Source organism: Aspergillus ruber, assembly GCF_000600275.1.
Source record: "Aspergillus ruber CBS 135680 unplaced genomic scaffold scaffold00004, whole genome shotgun sequence".
In the NCBI taxonomy this organism is placed as follows: domain Eukaryota; kingdom Fungi; phylum Ascomycota; class Eurotiomycetes; order Eurotiales; family Aspergillaceae; genus Aspergillus; species Aspergillus ruber.
In genome coordinates this window covers 893,050-916,755 of record NW_024467300.1, presented here as the reverse complement: position 1 = coordinate 916,755, position 23,706 = coordinate 893,050, and the positions used below count along the sequence as shown (strand labels likewise).

Sequence of the window (23,706 nt, the reverse complement as noted above, 5' to 3'; positions counted from 1 at the left end):
AGAATATGAAAATTGCAACGCCTTCGCCGTTCCAATCGGATATACCGCTTCTGAACACCAAGCTCACTCGAACAAAAAAAAAAAAAAAAGCAAAATAAACATGGACATAGCCCGTTACAGCCGTTCATTCGCTCTCAAGTGGAAAATGAGGGACGCAGGGGAGGAAAGACGTCTGAAAAATCAGCGATATCAATAATCATGCAATTCATCAACTCGAGGTCATGTAACAACCACAAGAGGCATAGAGAATGTAATTCGTCATGCTCCTTCACTACCGAATTCCTCGGTCCATTCCGCGTTCCTCTTGAGGTCGTCATAACTAATTGTTGGTCTGGAGCTGCGGACAGACTTAACAAAGTCCTTGAGTACAAGTGCGGGTTCGAGGAGTTGGTCTGCTTCGACTTTGACCCAGGACATCTCCATTGCACCTTGGTCTCCTGGTGAGCATGGAGTGACCTTCTCTGCGCCATCGAGGATGACCTGTATTTGGTTAGTGCTGTTTCAATATGCACGAAGAAGCCACGGACCTTCTTGTAGTGTGTTGCAGTTTGGATCTTACGAATAGGTTGCATTAAAGCATCCTGCACAGCAATACTGATATCGCTGCCGGAATAGCCCTCGCTCATCTCAGCCAGCGTTTTATAATCCGCCTGCGTCATTTCGCACGGCGTTGAACCGACAGCTAGCGCGAACATCTTCATCCGTGCATTAAGATCAGGAAGACTGATGTGCACTCTCCTTTGGAATCTGCGACGAATGGCCGCGTCAAGCTGCCACGGGATATTCGTTGCGCCCAGAATTAGGACACCCTTGGAGTCTTTGCCTACACCGTCCATCTGGACCAGTAATTCAGTCTTGATACGACGGGAAGCCTCTGATTCTCCCTCACCACGAGGACCGCAAAGTGCATCAACTTCGTCAATGAAGATAATAGCCGGTTTATTCTCCCGGGCCATATTGAAAAGCTGCTTCACAAGTCTGCAGAGGCGTCAGTTGTCGCAAATTCTCTCTAACTAGAATCAAGCAGCCGAGGACTGACCGTTCGCTTTCACCCATCCATTTCGATACCAGGTCACTGCTGCTGACACTGAAGAAAGTACTGTTTGCTTCTGTCGCGACGGCTTTAGCGAGATACGACTTTCCGGTACCTGGAGGTCCGTAGAGTAGGATACCCTTCCATGGTTGTCGCTTTCCAGTAAACAGATGCGGGAACTTGATGGGCAAAATAACAGCCTCTTTCAGAGCCTCCTTTGCACTCTCGAGACCCGCAACATCCTCCCACTGTACATTGGGCTTGTCCGTCAAAATAGCACCGGCCAGCGCTGACCGTAGCTTCTTGGAATCGGCGTCTTCGTTATCGTCATCTTTTTCCCTACACAAAGAAAGCGACAAGTTAGCACAAATCATAACCCGAGGGGTAAAGGACAGAAGCGCAAAACATACCCGCCCTTCCCACTTCCTTGCGCCACTTTCCCATTCGCGCCCACAGCACTCGGCTTTTGTCGCCCGTCCGATTGAGCCAGATGATTCTTGAGTTTCTCTGCACGATCCATATACTCGCCTGTTTTTGCGCGGATCATCTCCTTGGACTTTGGGTTTTTCTCCCATTTCAAGGCGAGCATGAACAGCTCCAGTGCGGAGTAGTAGGTTTGATAAGCTTTCTCGTACTCGCCCTCATTATCGTTCTCGATGGCCTTCTTGACAGTGTCGATTGCCCGCCCGAGGAAGTCGGTATTGCTCATGGTGGATGAAGAACTCGTATATTTCGATCGTTTCGCTGTTCAGGTACGAGATGGATGAAGGCGAGAGGCAAGGGTAGGTAGGAGGTTGTGCCCGCTTTGCCGCTTGGGGGCGCGTAATATAAGACGAATAACCAGACCAGAGTTTTCAAATGCAAACAAGCACCGTCTCAAAGAAGATATTAATCTGAAGCGTCAAAGCGAGCAAGAAGTGTGCGATTTTTGCGGGGTCCGGACTGAATGAAAGATGAAGTGTTTACGCCGTCCGGAGGTTCTGCCGCCCATTTGGTTCTCCCCGCCAACGGGCCTCTTCGACTCCGACGTCGTCCATTCCTTCTCCACGATCCTCTTTTGACTCGCGCATAATCCCCGGTTCAATAAAACACCATGGCTGAAGCACAGAAGCAGCTCCAGGGCCTCTCGGAGGAATTCCAGAAGCTGCAAACTGGTATGTGCAACTACGCTACCCCTCCATCCTCATGACACGCAACATCATATCACCACAATCACTCTCAGATCTCCAACGTCGCTAACAATCAAAAATGTTCCAGAACTCGAAGGATATGTCGACGCCCGTCAGAAACTCGAGTCGCAGGAGCAGGAAAACCAAGGTGTTCAGGATGAATTCGCCTCGCTGGACGAAGAATCCAACATCTACAAACTCGTCGGGCCGGTTCTATTGAAGCAGGATAAAACCGAGGCTGTCATGGCTGTCAATGGCCGTCTCGAGTTTATCGAGAAGGAGATGTATGTCTTTGAAAATTTCTCAAATAATAGCTTCCACGACCACTGACAACACACCAGCAAACGGATCGAAACGCAAATCCAGGAAACCGAAGAGAAGGCTGATAAGAAGCGGACAGAGGTACATACTTGATCTGGAATATCCCTCTCGCGAGTTTACACATGCTTACATGATCACCCAGATCATCCAATTCCAAACCAACATCCAGCAACAGGCCGCTGCCGCGTCTGCTTCCGCATGAACACCCAGGTCGATAACGCCATCTCAAAAAGTTCTATAAACAGATACCCCCAAACACTTCATGATAGATCAGAAAAGGAGCGCGTTGTTCTAGGAGTAGCATAGGGACCCTTTCCTCTTCTGCGGAGGCCAGCGGAATCTAGTTGTTAACGACACGGACAAACATCGTCCTAGGACGATAGTAAGGCTTGCAAAGCTGGGCCTTTGGGCTTGGGATTTCCGGGATGCCTTAGCAGGGCACTTGTATTTTATCTCAAAAATTATTTCAGTAATGAAAGAACTAGGGCCAAAAACCATTTGAGGTCTCTACTTGTAGCTATGCTCCATTGCCAGTCATAATGCCACTGAGGGCATGTGTTCAAACAGCAGCGGTGTCAAAGCTGACAATGGCATCAGGAAGCCCTGTCTGAATTGATGCAATCTAATAAGTGTTGGAATAAATCCCCTAGAAAATTCTGTGGATTGGCATCTGTGTTTGGGTTGCAAGTAGGACATCAACAACAACAGCAAGTTCGTCCATACAGGCGACATGAAGTGGTAGTTTCTGAGGATGGTCCCTGGTATTGAGATCAAAGCCCATCTCAAGCAGTACACGAACAATCTCCGCGCTGCCTGCAAAAATAGCATCAAAAATAATGTTCATGCAGAGGATTTGCTTTTAACAGCATAGATATCAAAAGCTGGCAAGGCTGAAGCAACGAACTCTAGGAACAAATCGAATATCTCCGGTGAGCTACCAATTACCGCACCATTGATTAACATATGGATATCATTCTCATGTTTTCTTCTCTTGTTTTCATTGTTGACGAATCTGTCAGTGCTGTTGATGTCTGCCCCAGTGTTGAGAGCCTTGCGCGCAGTCGAGGGCTTCCTATAAAGTGCTACATAGCTCAAGGCTGAGCCATTAGATTTTTTGAAGTTCTACTCGTAGAGATATGGATCTAAAGTGTTACGAAAGCGACGGTTAGCTTAGGACAAGAATTTGATATCTATCTCTGCTTTTCATGTGAGACGCGATCAAGAGGAGCATTTCAGCTGGGAGGTTTTGCAGAGCCATTATGCCAATATATGTGGCCCGTCCACGCTAGAGGATGCCTACCACTTGAATATGATGAAGAAAGGTTGATCTCGAATAAGTGAGACTCAAAATATTCATGTAACTGTCTAGACAACCGCGAGAGGCTAAGTTACATGTATACGGATCCTAAAACGCTTTCTACATATACATTATGTATTCACCATGTCCCAGAGTAGAAATGCACTGCTTATTGCAAAGAAGCCTTATCCCTAAACGGCAGGTCTACATCCTGTCTCCCATGGAACGATCTCAACATCTGATATTATGGCAGTACGATGATGTCGATGATTCTGATGATAGTAAGCGAGGGTATATCAGTACAAAGCCAGCATGTGGCTGTAGTACAAACAAATTGACGCATTCCAATATCAGCAATCCATATGACCCCATAAATGCTTTCCACGCCGGGAAAGATAAATCCCAATGGAACCCTAACCAACGTTCAACAGAGGATTAGTATAACTCAGCTCCGAAAATGCGCGATAAACGCAATTAGCCGAAATTTCCCCTTGTTCTATACATAAACGACTGCGACACTGAAATACGACTTGATGACATCTGTCTTGGCACCGTCCGCCATGGCTCTTGGCTCCAGCACGTGGTGGGAGAAACCATTGTCAATTCGCTTCATCGCAAACGGCTGTTTATAGATAGCAATTTCCAATTCCTTTGATGAAATGTGCCTAGACTGGAAATTTCACTAAACCCAGTCCCTTGGCAGTGCTTAAAGCAATGATAAAAAGGCGACGGGACGCCCAGGAGTACTTCTCCTGATTGAGTTCATCCACCAGCCAACCTAATCAATTAACCACTATGAGGTTTCTCTGGATCTCGAGTGTTGCGCTTTTTGCGCCGGCTACTGTCCTAGCGCAGACCTTCCAGCGCTTGGGTGGTTGTCCAACATTGGGATGTGTTTTCCCTCCAGACCAGGCGGATTTCTTGGCCGGGCAGTACTTTGATATTCGACTGGAGGTGCACTCGCCTGTCAATGGCTCTGAGGCTCGGAAGGGCGAGCCAGATCCGGACTTCAAGTTCACCATTGCCAAAAAAGGCGAAGATTCTAAGGCGGCGACGGAGTACTTTGGTGTTGAGGAACCTGAGCTGGAACGATGGGACTTTTCATGGTATGAGGGTGAGTCTAATCTATCTGGTCTATTACCTTGGGGGCTTAGTATTAATTATATATAGATCTATTCGCAGAGGACGCAGGAAGGGCGTCTCTCGTCAACGTGACTTCCAAGGCATACCGCAGAATTGCGCTCGACGAGCCTGGCGAGTACGAAGCGACTTTGACCTACTACGGAGACCAAACGACAACGGCCACCTGGACCGTCCGCGACATGCCCGCCAAGCGTCGTGCAAAGAATGTCATCTTGTTTATTGGCGACGGCATGACCACCAACATGATCACTGCAGCTCGTCTAATCGCCCACCGCAGCATCAACGGCAAATATATGACCAAAATGGCAATGGACAAGTTCCCCGTCTTGGGCCACCAGATGACCCATTCGATGGACTCATTCATCACAGATAGTGCCAACTCTGCGACGGCGCTGTACAGCGGTCACAAAACGACTGTAAACGCATTGGGTGTGTATGTCGACTCTTCCGAAGATGCCACGGATGACCCCAAGTTTGAAAACATCGTTGAGATCTTCCGTCGTCGGTATCCCAATGCTGGTGTTGGTGTTGTCTCCACGGCGTTCCTGGCAGACGCCACCCCGGCTGGGTTGACCGCACACACGGCAGACCGGAGTGAGTATGAGCATGTCATCAACGCCTTCTACGAGGGCTTGACAGACTACGAGTGGACAAAATGGGGCGGTCCAGACGTCCTATTTGGTGCTGGAGCCGAGAACTTCCTCGAAAGCCAGGACGCCTCGCAAAACTACTATACTTTATTTGAGGAACAGGGTTACAACGTCCTCTGGAACAACACTGCCCTACACTCCGCCCCGAATGATACCAGATCCCTTGGTGTCTTCCAAACCTCAAACCTGGCAACATGGCTCGACCGCAACGTCTACCAAGCCAACCTTCTCAACCAGAGTAACTACCCCGACGGCTCCGGCCGCGACGCAGAAGACCTCCCAGGGCTCAAGGACATGACTTTGAAAGCCATCGACATCCTGAACGCGCGCCACGAGAAAGACGGCTGGTTCCTCATGTCCGAAGCAGCCAGTATCGACAAGCAGATGCACTCGCTAGACTACGACCGCTCGCTCGGCGAACTGCTCGAGCTCGATGATACCGTCCGCGCAACAATCGAAAAACTAGATGCCCTAGGCGAACTCGAAGATACCCTAATCCTCGTAACCGCAGACCACGGCCACGGCTTCGACGTCACCGGCTCCGTCGACACAGAGTATCTGAACGCCCAGAAAGACGACCGCTCAAAGCGTCGCGCAGTCGGATACTACGAGAACTCAGGTCTCTCAGGGTACACCATGAGCAGCGGTGGAAGCAGCCTTCGCTACTCCGAGGGCGTACATTTCCCCTCGCGTTGGGATCCGCGATACTCCCTGCACGCCGGCGTCGTAGCATTCCCAGACCACCGCGAGAATTACCAGGTTCACGCAGATGGCCCGCGTACTCCGGCAAATGGCCCCGTTGCTAACTACAAGGATGCAGTTACCGGTTTCCTTGTGAATGGGACGTTGCCGCTGGATAGTGACCAGGGGGTGCATTCGTTGACGGATGTGCCTGTGTTTGCGCAGGGGCCGTGTCAGGAGTTGTTTGGGGGGGTGTATAATTCTGTGGATATTTTTTTTTATATGGCTGAATGTCTTGGGTTGGCGAGTAAGGGTCGGGAGGCAAAGTCTTAAAATGTCGTTGGCTTGTGATGTATGTGTGCATCCCGGGTTCAAGATTCTGAGTTTCATACATTATTGAGAAAAACTCATTTCAATTGTTTTGACATGTGTTGATTAGGAGTTTGGTTTAGATGTCTCTCCGAAGTGTACATATGATTGAGAAAGTCGACATCCTCAAGTATATAAAACTCCAGTGCCTTCACATATCTCCATCTTCCATCAAGAATTTGCACATGTATCAGACGGACGATGAATCTCGATATCACAATCTACATTCCCAGTCAGCACTACCATCACACCAAACAAATTCCACATAATCCAATCAGCCTCACTCACCTCTAATCCTTAGTTCTCATAACACTCCAAATACTTCTCCCCCCTCGTACAAGGACTCTCATCCAACGCCTTACAACAAGCATGGCTCGCAGACTTCGTACAAGCCTCACTCGTCCCATTCGACGCAACAGCCATAATCACATTCCCGTCACTGAGCGTCTGCCCGGGCTTGAACGGCGATACGCCGCAATAGTCGTTGCCGTAACCGTATTTGGATTTAGTCCAGTCGCAGCCGCGGTTTTGGTAGATGCAGTCGTAGTCATCTGGGTTCAAGGCAGACGAGGAGGCGGAGGATGAGGGCGTGAGGAAGGGGGTGGAGGATGGGGATGGAGCTGGTGCGGGAGAGAGAGGGAGGAGGCCGCCGAGGAGTTGGGCTGTTGTGGTGGCGGCGAAGAGGGTGAGTATAATAGTTGGTTTGAGGTGCATATTGGCGGTTGTTTTGATATTGGTATGAAGTATTGAAGTCAGAAGAAAGAGTTGAGGTGCTTGTTCAACTATGGCGGGAGCGTGCTATTTCTACTCTACATTTGTAGCTATGGCCCGATCTTTAATCTCGATGACACGGACCTGCGTGGCCAAAATGGATATGTGCACAGCGTGCAGAAGTAACAACCTATCTATGACCACTCGTCAAGGCCCACGGCCCGCTTAGGTGGGTATGGGGAAAAGTTCCGGCCATACAAGTGGACCGATCGCATCGATCTGGTGAACAAGATGAGATGGATGGGCCCGGTTAACCCCAAAATGTTAACCCAGAATGAAAAAAGCATGATTCAAGTTTTCGGGGGGTGGGAGGTGAAACTGGAGCGGTGAAGAGTCGATTGCCGGATAATTAGGGTCTTGGGGTGAATTGGACATTCAGCTGAGGTCGGTTTGGTGGGGATAAGCTGTAGCTGGTCGTATTCAGACTTTGATAATTCTGTCGATCATGAGGTTCTGAGATCTGGCACGTTCTGGCACGTTCTACTTGTTCGGAACACATAGTAGATCATCGATTAATTGTTCATTTCTTCATACCACATCATACAACCCTCTATAGGGAAAGATCTATTATATACTTATCTATGCCTTGACCAAAAGGCTCTTGCCAGACATCTCCTCAGGCTGCTCAATACCAAGGGCAGCAAGGAGGGTCGGTGCAACATCTCCCAAAACACCCTCGGCATCCTTGTTGAGGCTCCAGCCCTCAGGGGCATTGGCCAACACGAAGGGAACCTTGTTGAGAGTGTGCGAGGTCTTGGGGGTGCCCTTCTCGTTGAGCATTTCCTCGGCGTTTCTATGACGATTAGTCAACTAGCTAGGGGTACTATGTTAGGAAGACTCACCCATGGTCGGCAGTGATGAAGAGAAGGTAGTTGTTCTTCTTGCAAGCCTCATAAATCTCGCCAATGGCCTTGTCGGTGGCAGCAACACCCTCAATAGCAGCGTCGTAGACACCAGTGTGGCCAACCATGTCAGGAGGAGCAAAGTTGTTCATGATGAAGTCGAACTTGCCCTCGCCAATGCGCTCGGCCATCTTCTTACCAACACTGGCGGCGCTCATCTTAGGGTCCTGGTCGTACGTGGCGACCTTGGGCGAGGGAATCATGTCGCGCACCTCACCGGGGAATTGCTTCTCAACACCACCGTTGAAGAAGAAAGTAACGTGGGCGTACTTCTCGGTCTCAGCAACGTGGCACTGCTGGAGGTCCTTCTTACCGAGCCATTCAGCGAGGACGTTACCCATGTGCTGAGGAGGGAATGCAACGGGGAAGGTGTAGTCGGTCTTATACTGGGTCATGGTGGTGATATGGATGTTCTTGGGGTAGGGGAAGTCGGCCTTGGGGGAGCGGTCGTAGTCACCCAAGAGCTGGGTGATTTCACGGACACGGTCGGAACGGTAGTTGAAGAAGAAGAGGGTGTCATCATCTGATCAGTCAGTCAATAAATCATGCACGTAAGTTAACGCAAGCTAATCAATCATACCCTGAACCCGGCGGTCCTTGCCTCCGACAATGATGGGCTTCAAGAACTCGTCCGTCTCGCCTTTCTCGTAGCACTCCTTGATGGTCTTGACCGGGTCAGAACTCTCCTCGCCCTCACCCGAGACAATACCCTTGAGCGCGAGCTCAACTCGGTCCCAGCGCTTGTCACGATCCATAGCCCAGTAGCGGCCAACAACCGTGGCGATCTTACCAATGCCAATCTCATTGGTCTTCTCAAGAAGATCCTCCATGAACTTGGCGGCGCTCTTAGGGTCGGTGTCACGTCCATCACCGAAGAAGTGGATGAACACCTCGGGGATCTCCATCTCCTTGGCGACACGAAGAAGACCGATCAAGTGGGTGATGTTAGAGTGAACACCACCGTCCGAAACCAGGCCCACCAAGTGCAGACGACCATTGCCCTCCTTCGCACGAGTGAAGGACTTGGAAATGTTGTCCACCTTTTTCAGTTCATTCTTCTTCAGAGTCTGGTCGATGCGAACACTGTCTTGCCAGACCACACGGCCGGCACCAATGTTCAAGTGACCGACCTCACTGTTACCCATGAGACCCTCCGGCAAACCGACAGCTAGCGACGAGGCATCCAACTCGGTGTAGCCCTGGGCGGTCTTGGAATTGGCCTCAGCGAAGCCCGACATGAAGGGAGTCTCAGCGGCGGTGATGGCATCGCCCTTCGAGCTCTCGGAGGGAACGCCCCAACCGTCGATCACAACTATAAAGAAACCATATGAGTGAAACTGCCAGCGTTCGTAGAGCATTTTTCGAGCTTACTCAGAACGGCTTTCTGGTCGACCTTGGCCATGGTGAATCGAGAGACACCTGCAAGACAAACAAAAAAGGTCAATTGTTGAATGTCAACAGAACAAACAGTTTTTTTTATAGCACTGGATTAGGGCAGGTTCTCGGTTTAAAGAGATAAGAGAAGACTCACCACTAATAATATAAAAAAGGGGGAAGTGATGAAGAAAAGAAAGAAGAAGAGAAAAAAAACGACCGGTGAAGGGAGAGAAATAATAATATGTGTATGGGGAGGGGCAGCGCTTCTTCCCGGTGACGCTTTTGGTTGTTCGACGTCACGGGAAAACCTCCGTTCTCGTCCGCCGCTGCGATCGAACGCGTTCCGACTCTTTCCTACTCAACAGCCGAAACCAGGAACTGACAATCACACCCGATCAATTATTATTCAGGCCAACGCGAATTGAAGTAATTTGTCAGTGGAAAATATTACTCACTGATTACCCCACGCTCCCGCAATGGCGTCCCGATCCCCCACTGCCGCCATCACTCCCCTGCCAAAGCTGTCCTCCGCGCCCGAGACCCCTGCCAGAGAGCCGACAGCCACCACTACCACCACAACACCGCAAGCCGTGCCTTTTCCACCTCCCCAGACCTTTGATATCATCCCACCGTTGCACGGACTTCTCCTTCGGTTGCTTTCTCCCTCGAACAATGCCACGGGTCCAGGAGCTGCTGGAGATGCCACGGGCGCGGGAGGTCCTTCAGACGCTCAGTCTCAACAACAGCAACAGCAGACAGTGACGGGAAGCGGAAGCGGCCAACATCCTGCAGTAGGACCTGCCTCCATGGCCGCTGAAATTGCTGCCCTTAGTTCCAACGCACCTCCTCCGCTTGACATCAAGGACCTGCCCACGGAAGCCAGCTCCATAAAGATCCGGATCCAAAAAGCACAAGCAGTGGTGGAAGGACTTCCGGATGTGCAGCGTTCTGTTGCAGAGCAAGGCCAGGAGATTGATGAGCTCGAGGACCGTACTTCCAAGCTGCAATCGGTCATCTCTGACTTTGGGAGAAGAGCCGGCCAGTCGAGGTCTCAGCAATCCAAGATGCACCATACTTGAGGAGAATGTTGACATATGTGGACAATACAATCAAAGTTCTCCTAGCACTCTCTGTTGGGCAGAAGGCTATTGTTGGGCGGCTCGATCACTGGGAAGGGACCTTGGCCGTCAACGGACAGATGCACTGGTCTTGTGACATAACAGGCATATTAGGGATTTGCCAACTCGATCAATAAGTTATACACAAGCTCTGTGGCATCAACACCCCGGAACGATTCACACGAAGCCAGCGCGATCACACATGCTCTTTGAACGTAATGTATGGGTAATGTGACAGCGACAACCGGTGTAGCCCAATTGACATGTGCAAGAGATTGGGACCACGGCACCTGCAAGCATAATAACTGATTCGAGGTCGAGAGGTTCTGTGCTACAGTGAAATGTGCTTCGCGGGAAATGGATCTCAGCACTGATCGCTTAGGGGCTCCCACGGTCCTCTTACTTGCAGAGTAGCTATGATCCACATCACATCATCTTCCTTACTTGCTTGTGCTTTGTACTGCTAGGTACCAATACATTCCAACCGCAACACTTACAATAGATGAGCATTCAAGCCAATTGTATACATGGAATAACACTAGTCCGCCAGCAAGTATGACTGTTTCCCGGTGAAACGCTCTTCGCCGATATCGTTCCTGGGCGGGGCGCTTATTGGCCAATCAAATCCTGCTGATCCCGCAAAAAAAAAAAAAAGGCATATTCTGCCTGAGGCGGCAAAAACTTGTCAACCCCTCTAAGATTCTCCGCCGCCCGCCATCAGTTATTTTCTCTTTTTTTTTCTTTCTCATTTATCCTCTTCTTCCTCTACTCTCTCTTCTTTTTTCTCTTCAAACGTCTTTTTGTTTACTTCTATTCCTTTCGATCTGTCCAATTCCTTGACCTATTTCCCCCTCTTTCATCAAAGATACCCCTTATCGCAATGGCTGCTTACGCTCTGTCCGCCACCCACCGGGAGGTGAATACTTCCCCTCTATCACAGAATTTTCTCTTTCAAAGGGACTTGTCACTGACTTGGATGGTATAGCAAATGGAGAACCGTCTCGTGGACTCCGACCCCGAGATCGCGCAGATCATGGAGAAAGAAATCCAGCGTCAGCGTGAATCCGTCGTCCTGATTGCCTCTGAGAACTTCACTTCTCGTGCTGTCTTCGATGCCCTTGGCTCGCCCATGTCTAACAAGTACTCTGAGGGTTACCCCGGAGCTCGTTACTATGGTGGTAACCAGCACATCGATGCCATTGAGCTCACCTGCCAGGCTCGTGCTCTCAAGGCTTTCAACCTCGACTCTGAGAAGTGGGGTGTCAACGTCCAGTGTCTCTCTGGTAGCCCTGCCAACCTCCAGGTCTACCAGGCCCTCATGCGCCCCCACGACCGTCTCATGGGTCTCGACCTGCCCCACGGTGGTCACTTGAGTCACGGTTACCAGACTCCCGCCAAGAAGTACGTTTACCATTCTAGTTATACATGTGAAAAAAGCAAATGCTAACCTGCTGTATTATAGGATCTCTGCTGTCTCCACCTACTTCGAGACTTTCCCCTACCGTGTTAACCTCGACACTGGTCTCATTGACTACGACATGCTTGAGCACAACGCTGAGCTCTACCGCCCCAAGTGCATTGTTGCCGGTACCTCTGCCTACTGCCGTCTGATCGACTACGCCCGTATGCGTAAGATCGCTGATAAGGTCGGCGCCTACCTAATTGTCGACATGGCCCACATCTCGGGTCTCATTGCTGCTGGTGTCATCCCGTCGCCCTTTGAGCACGCTGATGTCGTCACTACCACCACCCACAAATCGCTCCGTGGTCCCCGTGGTGCCATGATCTTCTTCCGCAAGGGTGTCCGCGGCTCCAACCCCAAGACTGGTGAGGACATTCTGTACGACCTTGAGGGTCCTATCAACTTTTCTGTCTTCCCTGGTCACCAGGGTGGCCCCCACAACCACACCATCACTGCACTTGCTGTTGCCCTCAAACAGGCTGCCAGCCCTGAGTTCAAGCAATACCAGGAGCAGGTTATCAAGAACGCCAAGGCGTTCGAGACCGAGTCTAAGCAGCTGGGCTACAAGCTCGTTGCTGACGGCACTGACAGCCACATGGTCCTTGTTGACCTCCGTGACAAGTCCTTGGATGGTGCCCGTGTTGAGGCTGTTCTCGAGCAGATCAACATTGCCTGCAACAAGAACTCCATCCCCGGTGACAAGTCTGCCCTCACCCCCTGCGGTATCCGAATTGGTGCCCCCGCCATGACCACTCGTGGCATGGGTGAGGAAGAGTTCAAGCGTATTGCTCAGTACATCGACCAGGCCATCAAAATCTGCAAGAGCGTCCAGGCTGAGCTCCCCAAGCCGGCTAACAAGCTCAAGGACTTCAAGGCCAAGGTTGCCTCCGATACCGTCCCTGAGATCCTCGCCCTCCGCAAGGAGGTTGCCGAGTGGGCCAGCGCCTTCCCTCTGCCCGTTTAAATTAGCTGGCATTGGTGATTTTGATTTTGTCTGGTTATGTATCACGTTTTCCTTCTCTTATTTCCTTTTGCATCTATTCTATTTCTCTTTTATTCAACATCATTGTTTGGGTTGCTAGAAAGGGCGAAAAATTGTGCTTTTCAAAGGGGTTTTGTACAGGGGTACCGGTCTGCTTTTTCAACCATACGCGGGTCATGGGATATGTATGGGATACGTTTATGCGAAACGAGTTTCTTCAACACAGCGACGGCTATTTGCATATAAAAGTTCAACCTCATATTTGGGGAATCTAATCAATTCATCTTGATCCTTCAGAATTCTTGTCTTGATTTGCACTAACTAAAGTAATGGACAAGTAGAAAGAGTAGAAATATACTTGTTCAGACACGTAAATCATGAAACCACCTGATAACTCATTCACAGATTATCCCTTCCCTGCTCAGACGAGGTAGTATCCTGGCCCTTCCACGACTGCACCATCAACGCAGCCACATTCTTTCCCATCAACGAACTAGTCTCCATAGTCGAGATAAAGCTCTCAATCCCACCCGTATACCAAATACTAGGTGCAACTTTGAGTTCCTCAAATGTCACCCGCGGATACAAGAACGGATACGGATGCCAGATCTTCTCATAGAACCAGCTGATATCAGGTTTGGGGAGGTCAGCGATTGTGGACTCGCTATTGACGGTAGTAGAGTTCTGAAATCCTAGGACTTGCGCAACAAACTCTCCTGTTGGTCGTTTCGGTGAGAAGATCTTGTAGACGTAGTGGCGTTCGTTGTTTGCTGTCTCGACGGTCCGTAGGGTACTGATACTCCAGAAACCTGCAGGTCCTACGCCTGGCTTTTCGGTTCCTAGGTTTGTTCCTCTGGGGAGCGTGGTGAGGATCGTTTCGGGTATTTGCTCGTTGGGACCCAAGCCGAAGAATTGCGGGGAAAGTTTGTGGGGCGAGGAAAATAGCGTCACATGGAGTGTGACATATGGGATTTCATCTGGGGTGTGTTCGAGTGGTGGGGAAATATGGATGTCGGAGTACTGCACGGGACCAGCGATGACGACTTCGTCAAAGACGTTACTGGAGTATTCCTGCTTTTTGTTTGCGTGGTCTTCCGAAACGGACTTGATGGTGAGGGTGCCATCGGCGTTGTTACGCTCGATAGACGTCACGGTAGTGTTGAGTTTGACATCTGCGCTGGATGACTTCAGCATCCCGTCGAATATACGCCAATTCCCGCCTTCGATGGAGACGGCTCCCTCTGCGGCCATACAGACCATGGTCTCCAAGCCGTGGATCTGTGGAAGATTCTGTCCATAGTTGACCCGTGTGCTGGCTTGGATGATTTCCCGGCTAAAATCAGCCGAAATGCCATTTCTCTCAAGGAAGTCCTCGCCAGGAGACGCAGTGGCATTCAGCAAGCCAACTTTCTCTGCTGCATCAGAGAGCGACTGGAACGGAAACATAGGCTCCTCGTAGAGCTGAAGGAACTTCTTAACGGTAGTCTTCATCAGATTCTGTGCCTTAATCGGCGCCAGCCAATACCGCCAGAGTATCTTGCCGATATTCCACCAGCTGCTTGTGTTCTGTAGCGTCACTACGAATTCCTTCCCGTCCCAGATGCCAATGCTATCTTCAGACTCCCTGGGCCGGGCGATATTGGTGCTCTGGGCTATCAGCCCGAGGTCCCTGGATGCATTCACGAGGTTATAGTTGACTTCCACGAAGATTGAAGCGCCTAGTTCAATAGGGTATGCTGGGTTATCGAAGACATCTACTGTTGTTGAGCGGCCGCCGATGTAAGAGGACCGTTCAAAGACAGTGATGTCAACGGGCGTTTGGGAGGACTCTGCGTATTTGCGCAGGAAGTAGGCATTGGATGATCCTGCAGCTCCGGCTCCTGTATAGTGTCAGTTGATAGCGCTTGGCCCTGTATGGAACGAATCTCACCGATTACTGCCACTCGTTTCGGGGTAGCTTCTGCCGTTGCATGTAAAGGTTGCTGGTCATCGGCGTTTATGAATGGAATGAGAAAAAATATAACTTGATATATAAGGAATAAACGAGAGAATAGCAAAGAAGTGGCGTATCTATGGAAAGCCATCTTGCCTAAGCTATCGATGAGCTACCGTCGACAAGTGACCTCATGAGGATCACAGCAGCTGTTCAGTATCAACGAGAATGACAACAACTTATAGGATAGTCATTCATAAAAGTTTAACGGAGATGAGAGTGAGACATGAAGATGAAGTTATTGAGAAGCTTATTGAGAGTCAATTGAAGCGACGGCGGTATGGCGTTGTATGCTGCCCGTTAGTATCACGCTATTCCCGATTTGGAATAGAGGCGGCTATCGCTTATCGCATTCTTTTTTTTTTTTTTTTTTGGAGGTCACCACCAATATACATCGAGGTATTTTGAAGCCTCTTCCCTCGAGAGAAAGGACATTCATACTTTACATCTCAGTCACATCTCCCGTCTGGGCAACACTAGCAACACAATGGATCCATACGACAGCGACTCTTCTCTCGAAGACGAGGACTTCACCGAGACCGCAACTCTCCTGGGCTACCCCTCAGAAGAACTCATAGAAGACACAATCAGTCATCTCGGAGGCTGGCCTGTACGTGGATTGACCCTCAAAACTTCAAAAATCGAATAAATATTACCCTTGTTAACATCTATCGCAGTCATGGCCCGACGACGCTACCCCACCTCCCGGCGAATTCGCCAACTGCAAAGTCTGCAATCGTCCCATGGCACTCCTCCTCGAATTGCACGGCGATCTTCCCGCTGATTTTCCAGCTGACGAGCGACGGTTGTACATATTTGGTTGTTCGAGGAAGGCATGTGTCCGCAAGCCGGGCAGTGTTAGGGCTCTGCGCGCAACGAAGAAGGTGAATATTGAGGAGCAGGAAGAGAACAAGGAGGCGGAGTCCGACGAGAGGAAGGAAGATGAAGCGCAAGAACCTACCCAGGCTCCTCCCAAGCAAGACTTGGGCGCTAGTCTGTTCGGAGCCGGCGCTCTCACCGGCAACATCTCTGCGGACGCTAATCCATTCTCGTCGCAGGCCGGCGACAGCACCAACCCCTTCGCAACACCCGCCCCCAGCACCGCACCAAAGCCCTCATCCACGGCAAACAACCTCTCTGAATCCTTTGCCGATAAAGTTCGCATCTCAACCCCCAACCAACTCCCCTCCACCCCGCCATCAAACTTCAAATTAACCACACCGCCTGAGGAATCCGGTCCCCTCACCCCCTGGCCAGACCAATCCGCCTTCCCCCCTCCATACCCGAACTACTACCTTGACGCCGACTACGAAACCCTCGACCGCACCCCGCCCCCAATCCCCGAAAACGTCACCATCGACAACTCCGAAGATCCCGCTGCTGCAGGCGGCAAAGAAGCCGAACTGAAAGATACCTTCGAGTCCGAGCTCGACAAGGCCTTCCTGCGCTTCTCCACCCGTCTCGCGCATAACCCGGAGCAAGTCCTGCGGTATGAATTCCGAGGAGAGCCATTGCTTTATTCGTACGTCGATGAGGTCGGGAAACGTCTTTACCACTCGCACCACCAAAATCAGGGCCATGTAAAGACCGCCGGTGGTACCAGCAAGATCCCCCGCTGCGAATACTGCGGCACCGAGCGTGTGTTCGAGCTGCAGCTTGTGCCTCATACGATTAGTGTCCTGGAAGATGGGCGGGAGAAGTTGGGGCTTGATGTTAAGGAGGATGGGGGGATGGAATGGGGGACGATTATCCTGGGCGTTTGCGGGAAGGATTGTGGGCCGAAGGAGGTTGGTGTTACGGGGTGGAGAGAGGAGTGGGCCGGAGTACAGTGGGAGGAATTGATGAAATGATTTCTTTTGAGTCCTCATAGAGTACGGTGGACATACAAGTACATAGATATTTGCTTATGATTATGATATTGATTGAAAATGATACACCGGTTTGTCTAGCAACTGTACCATGGAGGTAGTATTGAAAAAATAAAATTCGTGGAGATTGCTACGCAGTATACTACGATAAAAAATGTTCCAGGTCCTCAATGGACGTGTGCCATCTCAGCATCAAGAGATACTCAAAGACACAAATCTAGTACGTCGCTGGCCAGAGTGAAAACTTTCCTCAATATCAGCACTTCTTCGGCACAACCACAGTCATTGGAAGGACTGGATTGCAATTTGACATCCGTGCTAAGCAAAACGCGAAAAGCGAATACCCCAAAAAGTTGTTGAAGATGTTTCAAAAAACTTCGTTTCTTCCCCAAATCTATCACAATGGTATGCGACACAAGTAAAACGCCAATTGCGCCGGCAGCCTCCCTCCAATTCTGATCCCCGTATCGTCATTATTTTGGTTCTCTGGACTCGTTCATGGACGTCATATACACATGCTTTCTTCCAGGTAAAGCAAAAGAAAAGTTAGAAAGTGAAGGGAAAACAAAACATAGCTCTTTCGGTGGCGAAGATAAGGTATCAGCACAGAGGAAAGAAAAAAGGACAAATAATTTTTACATGTCAGAAAATTAGGGAGATAAAAGAGAAAAAGAGAAAAGAAAGGGTTTATGCAGCCTGCTCAAACCCCCGTCTGAGCACACGGCCGAACTGCTCGATGCCGACGCGTTCACTCTTGACTTCACTGCGGGCCTCGTTCTCTTTGTTGGTGGGCACCTTGACAACAACACTGGAGCCGGACTTCTCGATCTCCCAGTTGCAGACCTCAGTGACGAACTTCTCAAGAGCTTCGCCATTTCTCAGGTCAAGCCATGCCTCGAGCACATCGGCGTCAATCTGGCGGAAGGTCTTGCCAACCTCAATGGCAATGCGGATGCGCACGAGCTCCTCAAACCCGGCGACATCAGCAACAAGGTCTGCGTACAAATCATCCGAGTTCAGGGTCGACCAGAACTGGGCGTATTGTGCAGACTCGAGGAGAGTGGAGAGGCGGGCAAGCTTTTGAACGGATTCGACAAAGTCGGATGTTTGAGAGGTGTTTTGTGCTTCTGCGAAAGGCTGGGTGTGTGCGGGAAGGAGAGAAAGGCAGAGAGAGAAAGCCGGAGAGGGGAAGACGGTGAGAGCCTTAGCGAGGACGTTGGTGACAACCTCGGGCTGGAGGAGATGAGGGTTGAATTGGTATCTAATAAGTCACGCAGGTTAGCACATGAAATTCATACATCCAGATGCTATAGGCTTCAATGCATTTGCAAATCAAAGGGCCTTTCTCAGCGCCATGGAATATCAACATTATCCCGAGGGCTTATTCTGTCGGGAAAAGAAGACAAAAAATTTAAATCCACTTCATCATAAAAAGGTCCAAGACTATTTTATAAGGGAGGGAGGGAAAAGGAGGGTAAAAGCTCTCAATCGCTTCCAGCCAGGCTTAAAAACAGCCCACAGCCAGCCAGCGAGAGAGCTACCAAATATGGACAAAACACACACAAAGGTAAAAACAGGCAAAGGGAAGACTCACAGCTTCAAAAGAGCCAGGTTAGCATAGCAGTCAAACGTCCGTTCCTCACACTGCTGAGAAACATAGTCCTGGAATACTGTCGTAGTCTCTGGGTTGTATCTGTCGAGGCCGTTGAGGATGGCTTCAATGTGAGCCGGCCGTGTCTCGCACTTGTCAAAAGTGACACCCATTTTGCCCTTTTTATAATGTCAGGTGCTTTAATTAATTAATTCTTAGTGATTTCTTCCCCTTTTTGTATGATATTCAGGTCAAATGAGGCGGGGAGGGCGAGGGTGAAAGAGAGCGGGATGAAGGTGTGTCGTTTTGTTCTTGTGTGGTGCGAATTTTCGAGGTGGTGGTGCGGTCGGAGCGGAATAAGCCCTTTCCGGCAGGTTTTTCCGGTGGTCAGGTGACCTGATGGCGGAGTAGTTTTCCTGCACCTCACAGCTCTCTCTCTATGCAAGAGAATATGCTAGCTTTCATTATATCTGAGCATACGCCTAAGTATTAGATCTCGATTCCCGCTAAATAGCTCGTAATGCGCAATGCCCATGGTGATCATCTCCCTTTCCACTCTGCAACTTAGGGCTTGGCACAAGACTCGCCTATATACATGCAGCATGATGTATAAGTGTAAAGTGAAAGCCAGCGATGATTAAAATTTCTGATGTATTCAAGAAGAAAGTGGTATGCTTGTACAATTATGCATTTTTTTGATAGTATCCACATGGCGAACAAACGCATCACCCAAGATCTACCTGCGGTACAAATATATATCCAAGACATTACTGCACTTTGTCCATACCCAAGCGAGTAAACACCACAACACCGGAACATGAACTTTAAAAAGTCAATTGACATCATTACCATCGCCAAGTCCAACATCACATGTAATCACATGTCGTTAACATGGTAAAGGATGAGCTTAAATTTCTATCATAGTACAGACAGAGCAGTCGCAAAAAGCGGGCCGAACCTAGCGAAGTATGTCTGAATACGGAGTACAACTGTCCGATTCTGAGTGACGGAGTACTCCGTATTCTACCATCCGAGACAGACGACATACAATCTGTACGGATGCTCTGCAAAGCCAAGTTAGGATAACATCATATCCGATCTGACATTTGGTTCACATGTGGCACGAATTGAGTTCACGCATGACTTCAGCCGACAGATTTTCGACGTCAAACTAGCTGTAGTACTTGATGTACCAAAACTTTACTTTTTTTGATGAGGATAAGGACTGGGTAGATCCATATTCATGACCCAAAGGAAGAAAAAAACGATATAAAATACATTGGCTGGAGAAGCGCGTCGTCGCCTTCGTGACGGCATTCGTATCATCATGAGCGCTCGCGTTCCAGCAAAATTAAGAATAGAAATGAAACGAAAGAAGAGAAAAAATAAAAAATAAAAGAATCGCTAGCCCCGCAAAAGTACGCTTGACAATGAAAAGACAAACTCCGGTCCCATGTCTAAAAGACGCCATAGTCTATACCAGATCCCCCATCAAAAAAGACCCAAACCGTATGCGATACAGAACACTGTCAAAAAAAATCGGAAGTTGGACAAGTACAAAAGTGGTCATTACTCGAACAGAGGTAATGATGGGGCCAGTGTTGGAGGGCCCAAAGAGATCAGACAAGTTGAGTAGGAGTATGTATGTCGAGGGGTTCAGAGAAAAAAAAAAAAAAAAAAAAAAAGAGACGGATCTATGCGATAACCGTTCGACGCGGTGCAATTGGGATCGGCTTCGGACTAGAAATTTCCAGCGTGGATAATCCAAGGTCATCATCTTGTTTCTCTTGTGTTTGGCCTTTCCCGTTGGATAAGGAAACACGCCGCTGCGTAAAAGTCTCATCGTCTCGTACAGTACTGCAAACAAATTGGTCCTCTGAAATAGGAGCACCCCCGAACATCGCACCCAATTGCTGGAGAAGAGCGGTGAGATTTGCATGTAGTTCAGCAAAAATGTACGGATTCCCGGCGATTTCGGCTAGATTTCGTGCGCGAATCTGACCGAGGCGGCGGGGCTGGCCGTCTGGGTCCAGAGCACGGCCGGTCAGAAACGAAGAGACCGGAGTGTATTGACGGCCACCAGCCCGGCTGGCACCGTTTTGTTCCTCCTCGCGGCGCTTTTCTTCTTCTTGGTAATTCTCTGCTGAGCTGACGATGCTCGCGGCGATGCGGCCAAAAGCCCGCCAGATGATTGGACATGCGCGGAATGCTCGTCCGGCGTCTTTTCCGGCAAGGGCCACCAGGGCATAGCTGCGCCGTTTCCCGCGCGCCATTGGGTCGGGAAGACGGAAGATGTAAGCAATCGTGTAGCCAGCGACGGAGTCACCAAAGCAAATAGGGCCAGATGATAGACCGCGCGGCAGAAGTTCGCAACTGAGTGTGCGGATGGAAGAGCGTCTCAGGAGAGCATAATCAGCGGGGTTAGGTGGACCGCGCAAAGAGAGGTATGTAAGCATGTGAGTGTGGCAAGAGGACGAAGCATCTGATGCGACAGAGGAGGAATGCATGGAGTCGGAAAAGGAGGTCTGAGTGTCGCGAGCGTTGTCGTCATAATCGCCGTGGCTATTCCCGCAGGAGTAGACTACCTCGCGGGATCGAAACACGGGGCTTCCATTTTTCCCTTTACCATCATCTGCAGTAGTACCGGGTGCGCCAGGCGGAAGCTGTTTGCTCAATTTCTCAGGAAGGGTCAAGCTGCAACTTGCGCAAGTATCCCCACCATCAGGGCCAGGGCCAGCACGACTGGGGCGCTCTTTTGATGGCTCAGCAGGAGCGGGGTTGGGGTTGCTTTTCATAAAGTAGGGATGATCTTCAATCTTGGGTGTCGCAGATGTGTCTGCGGAATCTTCATCTTGTTTGGTATGGGAGGAGGAAGGAGGTTTGGTATCATGGGGAGTGGCGGGGGTATCGTCGGAGGAAAGGTCGTATTTATCGGGAAAACATTGTGAACAGGAGAAGGGGAGGACTTGGGAACAGATGATCGAGGTAGGGCCATGCACCTCGCAAAAATGCGTTAAGGAAAGCTGTTGCGATAAAGGCTGTTAGAATTGGGGATATCCCAGAAAGGAGGAAGAAGAGAGGCATGCGACGCGACGACTGCTCCCACAGATGAGGAGACAAGGTACTCACAATGAAATCCATCTCCGCAGATAATTACGGTCTAGCAGGATCAAAGCAGCATATTAAAACACTGTCACGATACATGCTTTTCACGCAGGGCTGGAGAGGAGAGGACGGGTCAGAATGGTGACGATGATGCAAGTACCGCGGAAGAAAAGTGGCAATAATAGTAAGCCGGACGGGAAGAGTGGAGAGTAGAAGGTAGAATAATAAAAAGAAAAAGAATAGATTTTGAGGAGAATTAAAGAAAATAGCGTGTTATGCAATCCTGCGTAAAGAAGAAAAAAGAGAGCAAAAAGCGGACAGTACTTCGTACAGAGTTAAAAAAAAGTACTGGCAGGGAGTACGAGGAAAAAGAACCCCCCCCGGGGAATCGATCGATCGATGGATCAATAATCAATCACTATCACACTGCAGGAGTCCTGTACAAGTGTGCAAGAGATGCAGGTGATTGGAAATGTGGAATTCCAAACCCGAGGAATAATGAAACAACGGATCTGGGGGAATGTTCTTCTTTTAAATCAGAAAAAAAGGGAAAAAAATAATAAATAATATGGGATTTCAGAAGAGGTTAAGTCGGAAGGGGTCTCGGTGGGGATTGAACCGGTCGCAGTAGGAGAATAAATAATATTATTAGTCTGGTCAGAGCCCATAAGCAATTAAACCACTGATATAACAATACTAATAAAACAATACCGGAGAGCGAAAAGGAAATAAGTCTACCTCCCGGTGAGGTTTCGGTCTATTCTCTCTGTAACAGGCCGGGGTAGCGGTGGCGGCTGTCCTCGTGCCGCAAACGTATACAAATCCTACAGAGTAGTAGTAACTCCCATCTTTCCGATTTGTCTGCCCACAAATCCGTCGGAATGAATCTTGTTCTGGTCATCTTCCGAAAATGGCCATGCGGAGAGTTACTCGATATTGTCTCGTTCGTTCTACGATTATCCCGAGGAATGCCGTTCCATCTAGCCGGGCTGGGATAGACAGGAGTAAAGGATCAGCAGGAATGGGGCCGGTATTATTGGACATTTGGTCATGACATACAGAACACTTGATATTTCATACATCGATCGTCTTCTGTTAAGAACAACAACAGGCAAGCAGACACACGACACTGAACTACAGTACTCCACGTGGCGTTCGTTGCCCTGGATCCCAGTACCCAATCCGGTAATTTCCACGTTTTGTACATTTCTCTATGAATAACTCGTAAGTACTTTATCCTTAACTTCTGTCTTTTGCGCTCTCTACGCTGGTCTGTGCATATTCAACGGTTATTGACAATTTTAACTCGGTTCATCGGTTCGGTACGGAGTACTCTCAACAATAGTATCTACTCCGTTGACCATAGCTCCCTGCATTTCATCCTTCGTCTTGTTGCTAGTGCTAGATAGATATACACAGGTCAGGCACCAATATCTCCGTGTCTCGCTTCGGTTCCCACTTGCTAGCCTTGGATTATTAACAGACCTCTTCCAGAACCGGCCTCGAACGGCACAGGCTGAAAGAGAGTTTGCCCCGTCGGTTTCAGTCCCGCCGGGCGTTGGGCTAAGGCTTAGTGTGTTCCGTCCTGGCGCTAAGAGGCACAACCAGTGCAAAATGCATTGACAATCGCTTTTCTTTCATTGTTGCTGACTGATATTTGGGTCGGATAAAACTCGCGTCATTGATCATCCGGCTAATACTCGGCCGAATTTGGATATTCCCGAGGTTATATCCGCTTTTCTGTTTGTATAAGCATAAGCATTCGGGTAGTGCTGCTGTTGGAGACACATAAACAAATACATCCGTGAAGCCTAGAGATGAGTACGAGTCAGTAGTTACCCCTGAGCTGTACGGAGTACATAGTACTATTGCAC

At 49.5% G+C, this 23,706-nt stretch overlaps 11 protein-coding genes across 11 annotated transcripts; 5 read left to right on the top strand and 6 right to left on the bottom strand.

Annotated features, from left to right (window-relative positions):
- Positions 1-258: 258 nt before the first annotated feature.
- Positions 259-1,742, bottom strand: EURHEDRAFT_513208 (AAA family ATPase VPS4; the record flags this gene model as incomplete). The annotated part of the gene is made up of 4 exons (XM_040786142.1): positions 259-480; positions 528-978; positions 1,040-1,372; positions 1,444-1,742. The coding sequence occupies 4 exons, from the start codon at positions 1,740-1,742 to the stop codon at positions 259-261; spliced, it is 1,305 nt and encodes a 434-aa protein (XP_040641863.1).
- A 384-nt stretch (positions 1,743-2,126) lies between these two features.
- EURHEDRAFT_449478 (tubulin-binding prefolding complex subunit YKE2) lies at positions 2,127-2,725 on the top strand (the record flags this gene model as incomplete). Its single annotated transcript, XM_040783816.1, has 4 exons — positions 2,127-2,187; positions 2,291-2,486; positions 2,544-2,604; positions 2,666-2,725. The coding sequence occupies 4 exons, from the start codon at positions 2,127-2,129 to the stop codon at positions 2,723-2,725; spliced, it is 378 nt and encodes a 125-aa protein (XP_040641862.1).
- A 1,890-nt stretch (positions 2,726-4,615) lies between these two features.
- On the top strand, positions 4,616-6,627 carry EURHEDRAFT_449435 (alkaline phosphatase; the record flags this gene model as incomplete). Its single annotated transcript, XM_040783812.1, has 2 exons — positions 4,616-4,934; positions 4,991-6,627. 2 exons carry the CDS (start codon positions 4,616-4,618, stop codon positions 6,625-6,627), a joined length of 1,956 nt encoding a protein of 651 aa, XP_040641861.1.
- A 133-nt stretch (positions 6,628-6,760) lies between these two features.
- Positions 6,761-7,833, bottom strand: EURHEDRAFT_272144 (uncharacterized protein). Its single transcript, XM_040778162.1, has 2 exons — positions 6,952-7,833; positions 6,761-6,884 (listed from the first exon to the last, which is right to left on the bottom strand). Exon 1 carries the CDS (start codon positions 7,375-7,377, stop codon positions 6,961-6,963), a length of 417 nt encoding a protein of 138 aa, XP_040641860.1. The 5' UTR covers positions 7,378-7,833; the 3' UTR covers positions 6,761-6,884; positions 6,952-6,960.
- A 180-nt stretch (positions 7,834-8,013) lies between these two features.
- Positions 8,014-9,738, bottom strand: EURHEDRAFT_449067 (2,3-bisphosphoglycerate-independent phosphoglycerate mutase; the record flags this gene model as incomplete). Its single annotated transcript, XM_040783782.1, has 4 exons — positions 8,014-8,227; positions 8,277-8,859; positions 8,917-9,648; positions 9,708-9,738. 4 exons carry the CDS (start codon positions 9,736-9,738, stop codon positions 8,014-8,016), a joined length of 1,560 nt encoding a protein of 519 aa, XP_040641859.1.
- Positions 9,739-10,189: 451 nt separating this feature from the next.
- EURHEDRAFT_400315 (RNA polymerase II mediator complex middle subunit MED9) lies at positions 10,190-10,792 on the top strand (the record flags this gene model as incomplete). Its single annotated transcript, XM_040780006.1, has 1 exon — positions 10,190-10,792. The coding sequence occupies one exon, from the start codon at positions 10,190-10,192 to the stop codon at positions 10,790-10,792; it is 603 nt and encodes a 200-aa protein (XP_040641858.1).
- Positions 10,793-11,711: 919 nt separating this feature from the next.
- EURHEDRAFT_449881 (glycine hydroxymethyltransferase SHM2) lies at positions 11,712-13,257 on the top strand (the record flags this gene model as incomplete). Its single annotated transcript, XM_040783853.1, has 3 exons — positions 11,712-11,747; positions 11,817-12,232; positions 12,294-13,257. The coding sequence occupies 3 exons, from the start codon at positions 11,712-11,714 to the stop codon at positions 13,255-13,257; spliced, it is 1,416 nt and encodes a 471-aa protein (XP_040641857.1).
- A 417-nt stretch (positions 13,258-13,674) lies between these two features.
- Positions 13,675-15,359, bottom strand: EURHEDRAFT_400313 (putative prenylcysteine lyase; the record flags this gene model as incomplete). Its single annotated transcript, XM_040780005.1, has 2 exons — positions 13,675-15,155; positions 15,206-15,359. 2 exons carry the CDS (start codon positions 15,357-15,359, stop codon positions 13,675-13,677), a joined length of 1,635 nt encoding a protein of 544 aa, XP_040641856.1.
- Positions 15,360-15,755: 396 nt separating this feature from the next.
- On the top strand, positions 15,756-17,118 carry EURHEDRAFT_449310 (small subunit rRNA maturation protein TSR4; the record flags this gene model as incomplete). Its single annotated transcript, XM_040783803.1, has 2 exons — positions 15,756-15,878; positions 15,946-17,118. The coding sequence occupies 2 exons, from the start codon at positions 15,756-15,758 to the stop codon at positions 17,116-17,118; spliced, it is 1,296 nt and encodes a 431-aa protein (XP_040641855.1).
- Positions 17,119-17,823: 705 nt separating this feature from the next.
- On the bottom strand, positions 17,824-18,900 carry EURHEDRAFT_400311 (CSN8/PSMD8/EIF3K family protein; the record flags this gene model as incomplete). The annotated part of the gene is made up of 2 exons (XM_040780004.1): positions 17,824-18,397; positions 18,731-18,900. The coding sequence occupies 2 exons, from the start codon at positions 18,898-18,900 to the stop codon at positions 17,824-17,826; spliced, it is 744 nt and encodes a 247-aa protein (XP_040641854.1).
- Positions 18,901-20,389: 1,489 nt separating this feature from the next.
- On the bottom strand, positions 20,390-22,321 carry EURHEDRAFT_472855 (folliculin domain-containing protein). Its single transcript, XM_040785355.1, has 2 exons — positions 21,857-22,321; positions 20,390-21,750 (listed from the first exon to the last, which is right to left on the bottom strand). The coding sequence occupies exons 1-2, from the start codon at positions 21,866-21,868 to the stop codon at positions 20,422-20,424; spliced, it is 1,341 nt and encodes a 446-aa protein (XP_040641853.1). The 5' UTR covers positions 21,869-22,321; the 3' UTR covers positions 20,390-20,421.
- Positions 22,322-23,706: the final 1,385 nt, after the last annotated feature.

Excerpts from the sequence above, each read along its gene's own strand:
- EURHEDRAFT_272144 (XM_040778162.1), bottom strand. The coding sequence starts at position 7,377 with ATGCACCTCAAACCAACTATTATACTCACCCTCTTCGCCGCCACCACA.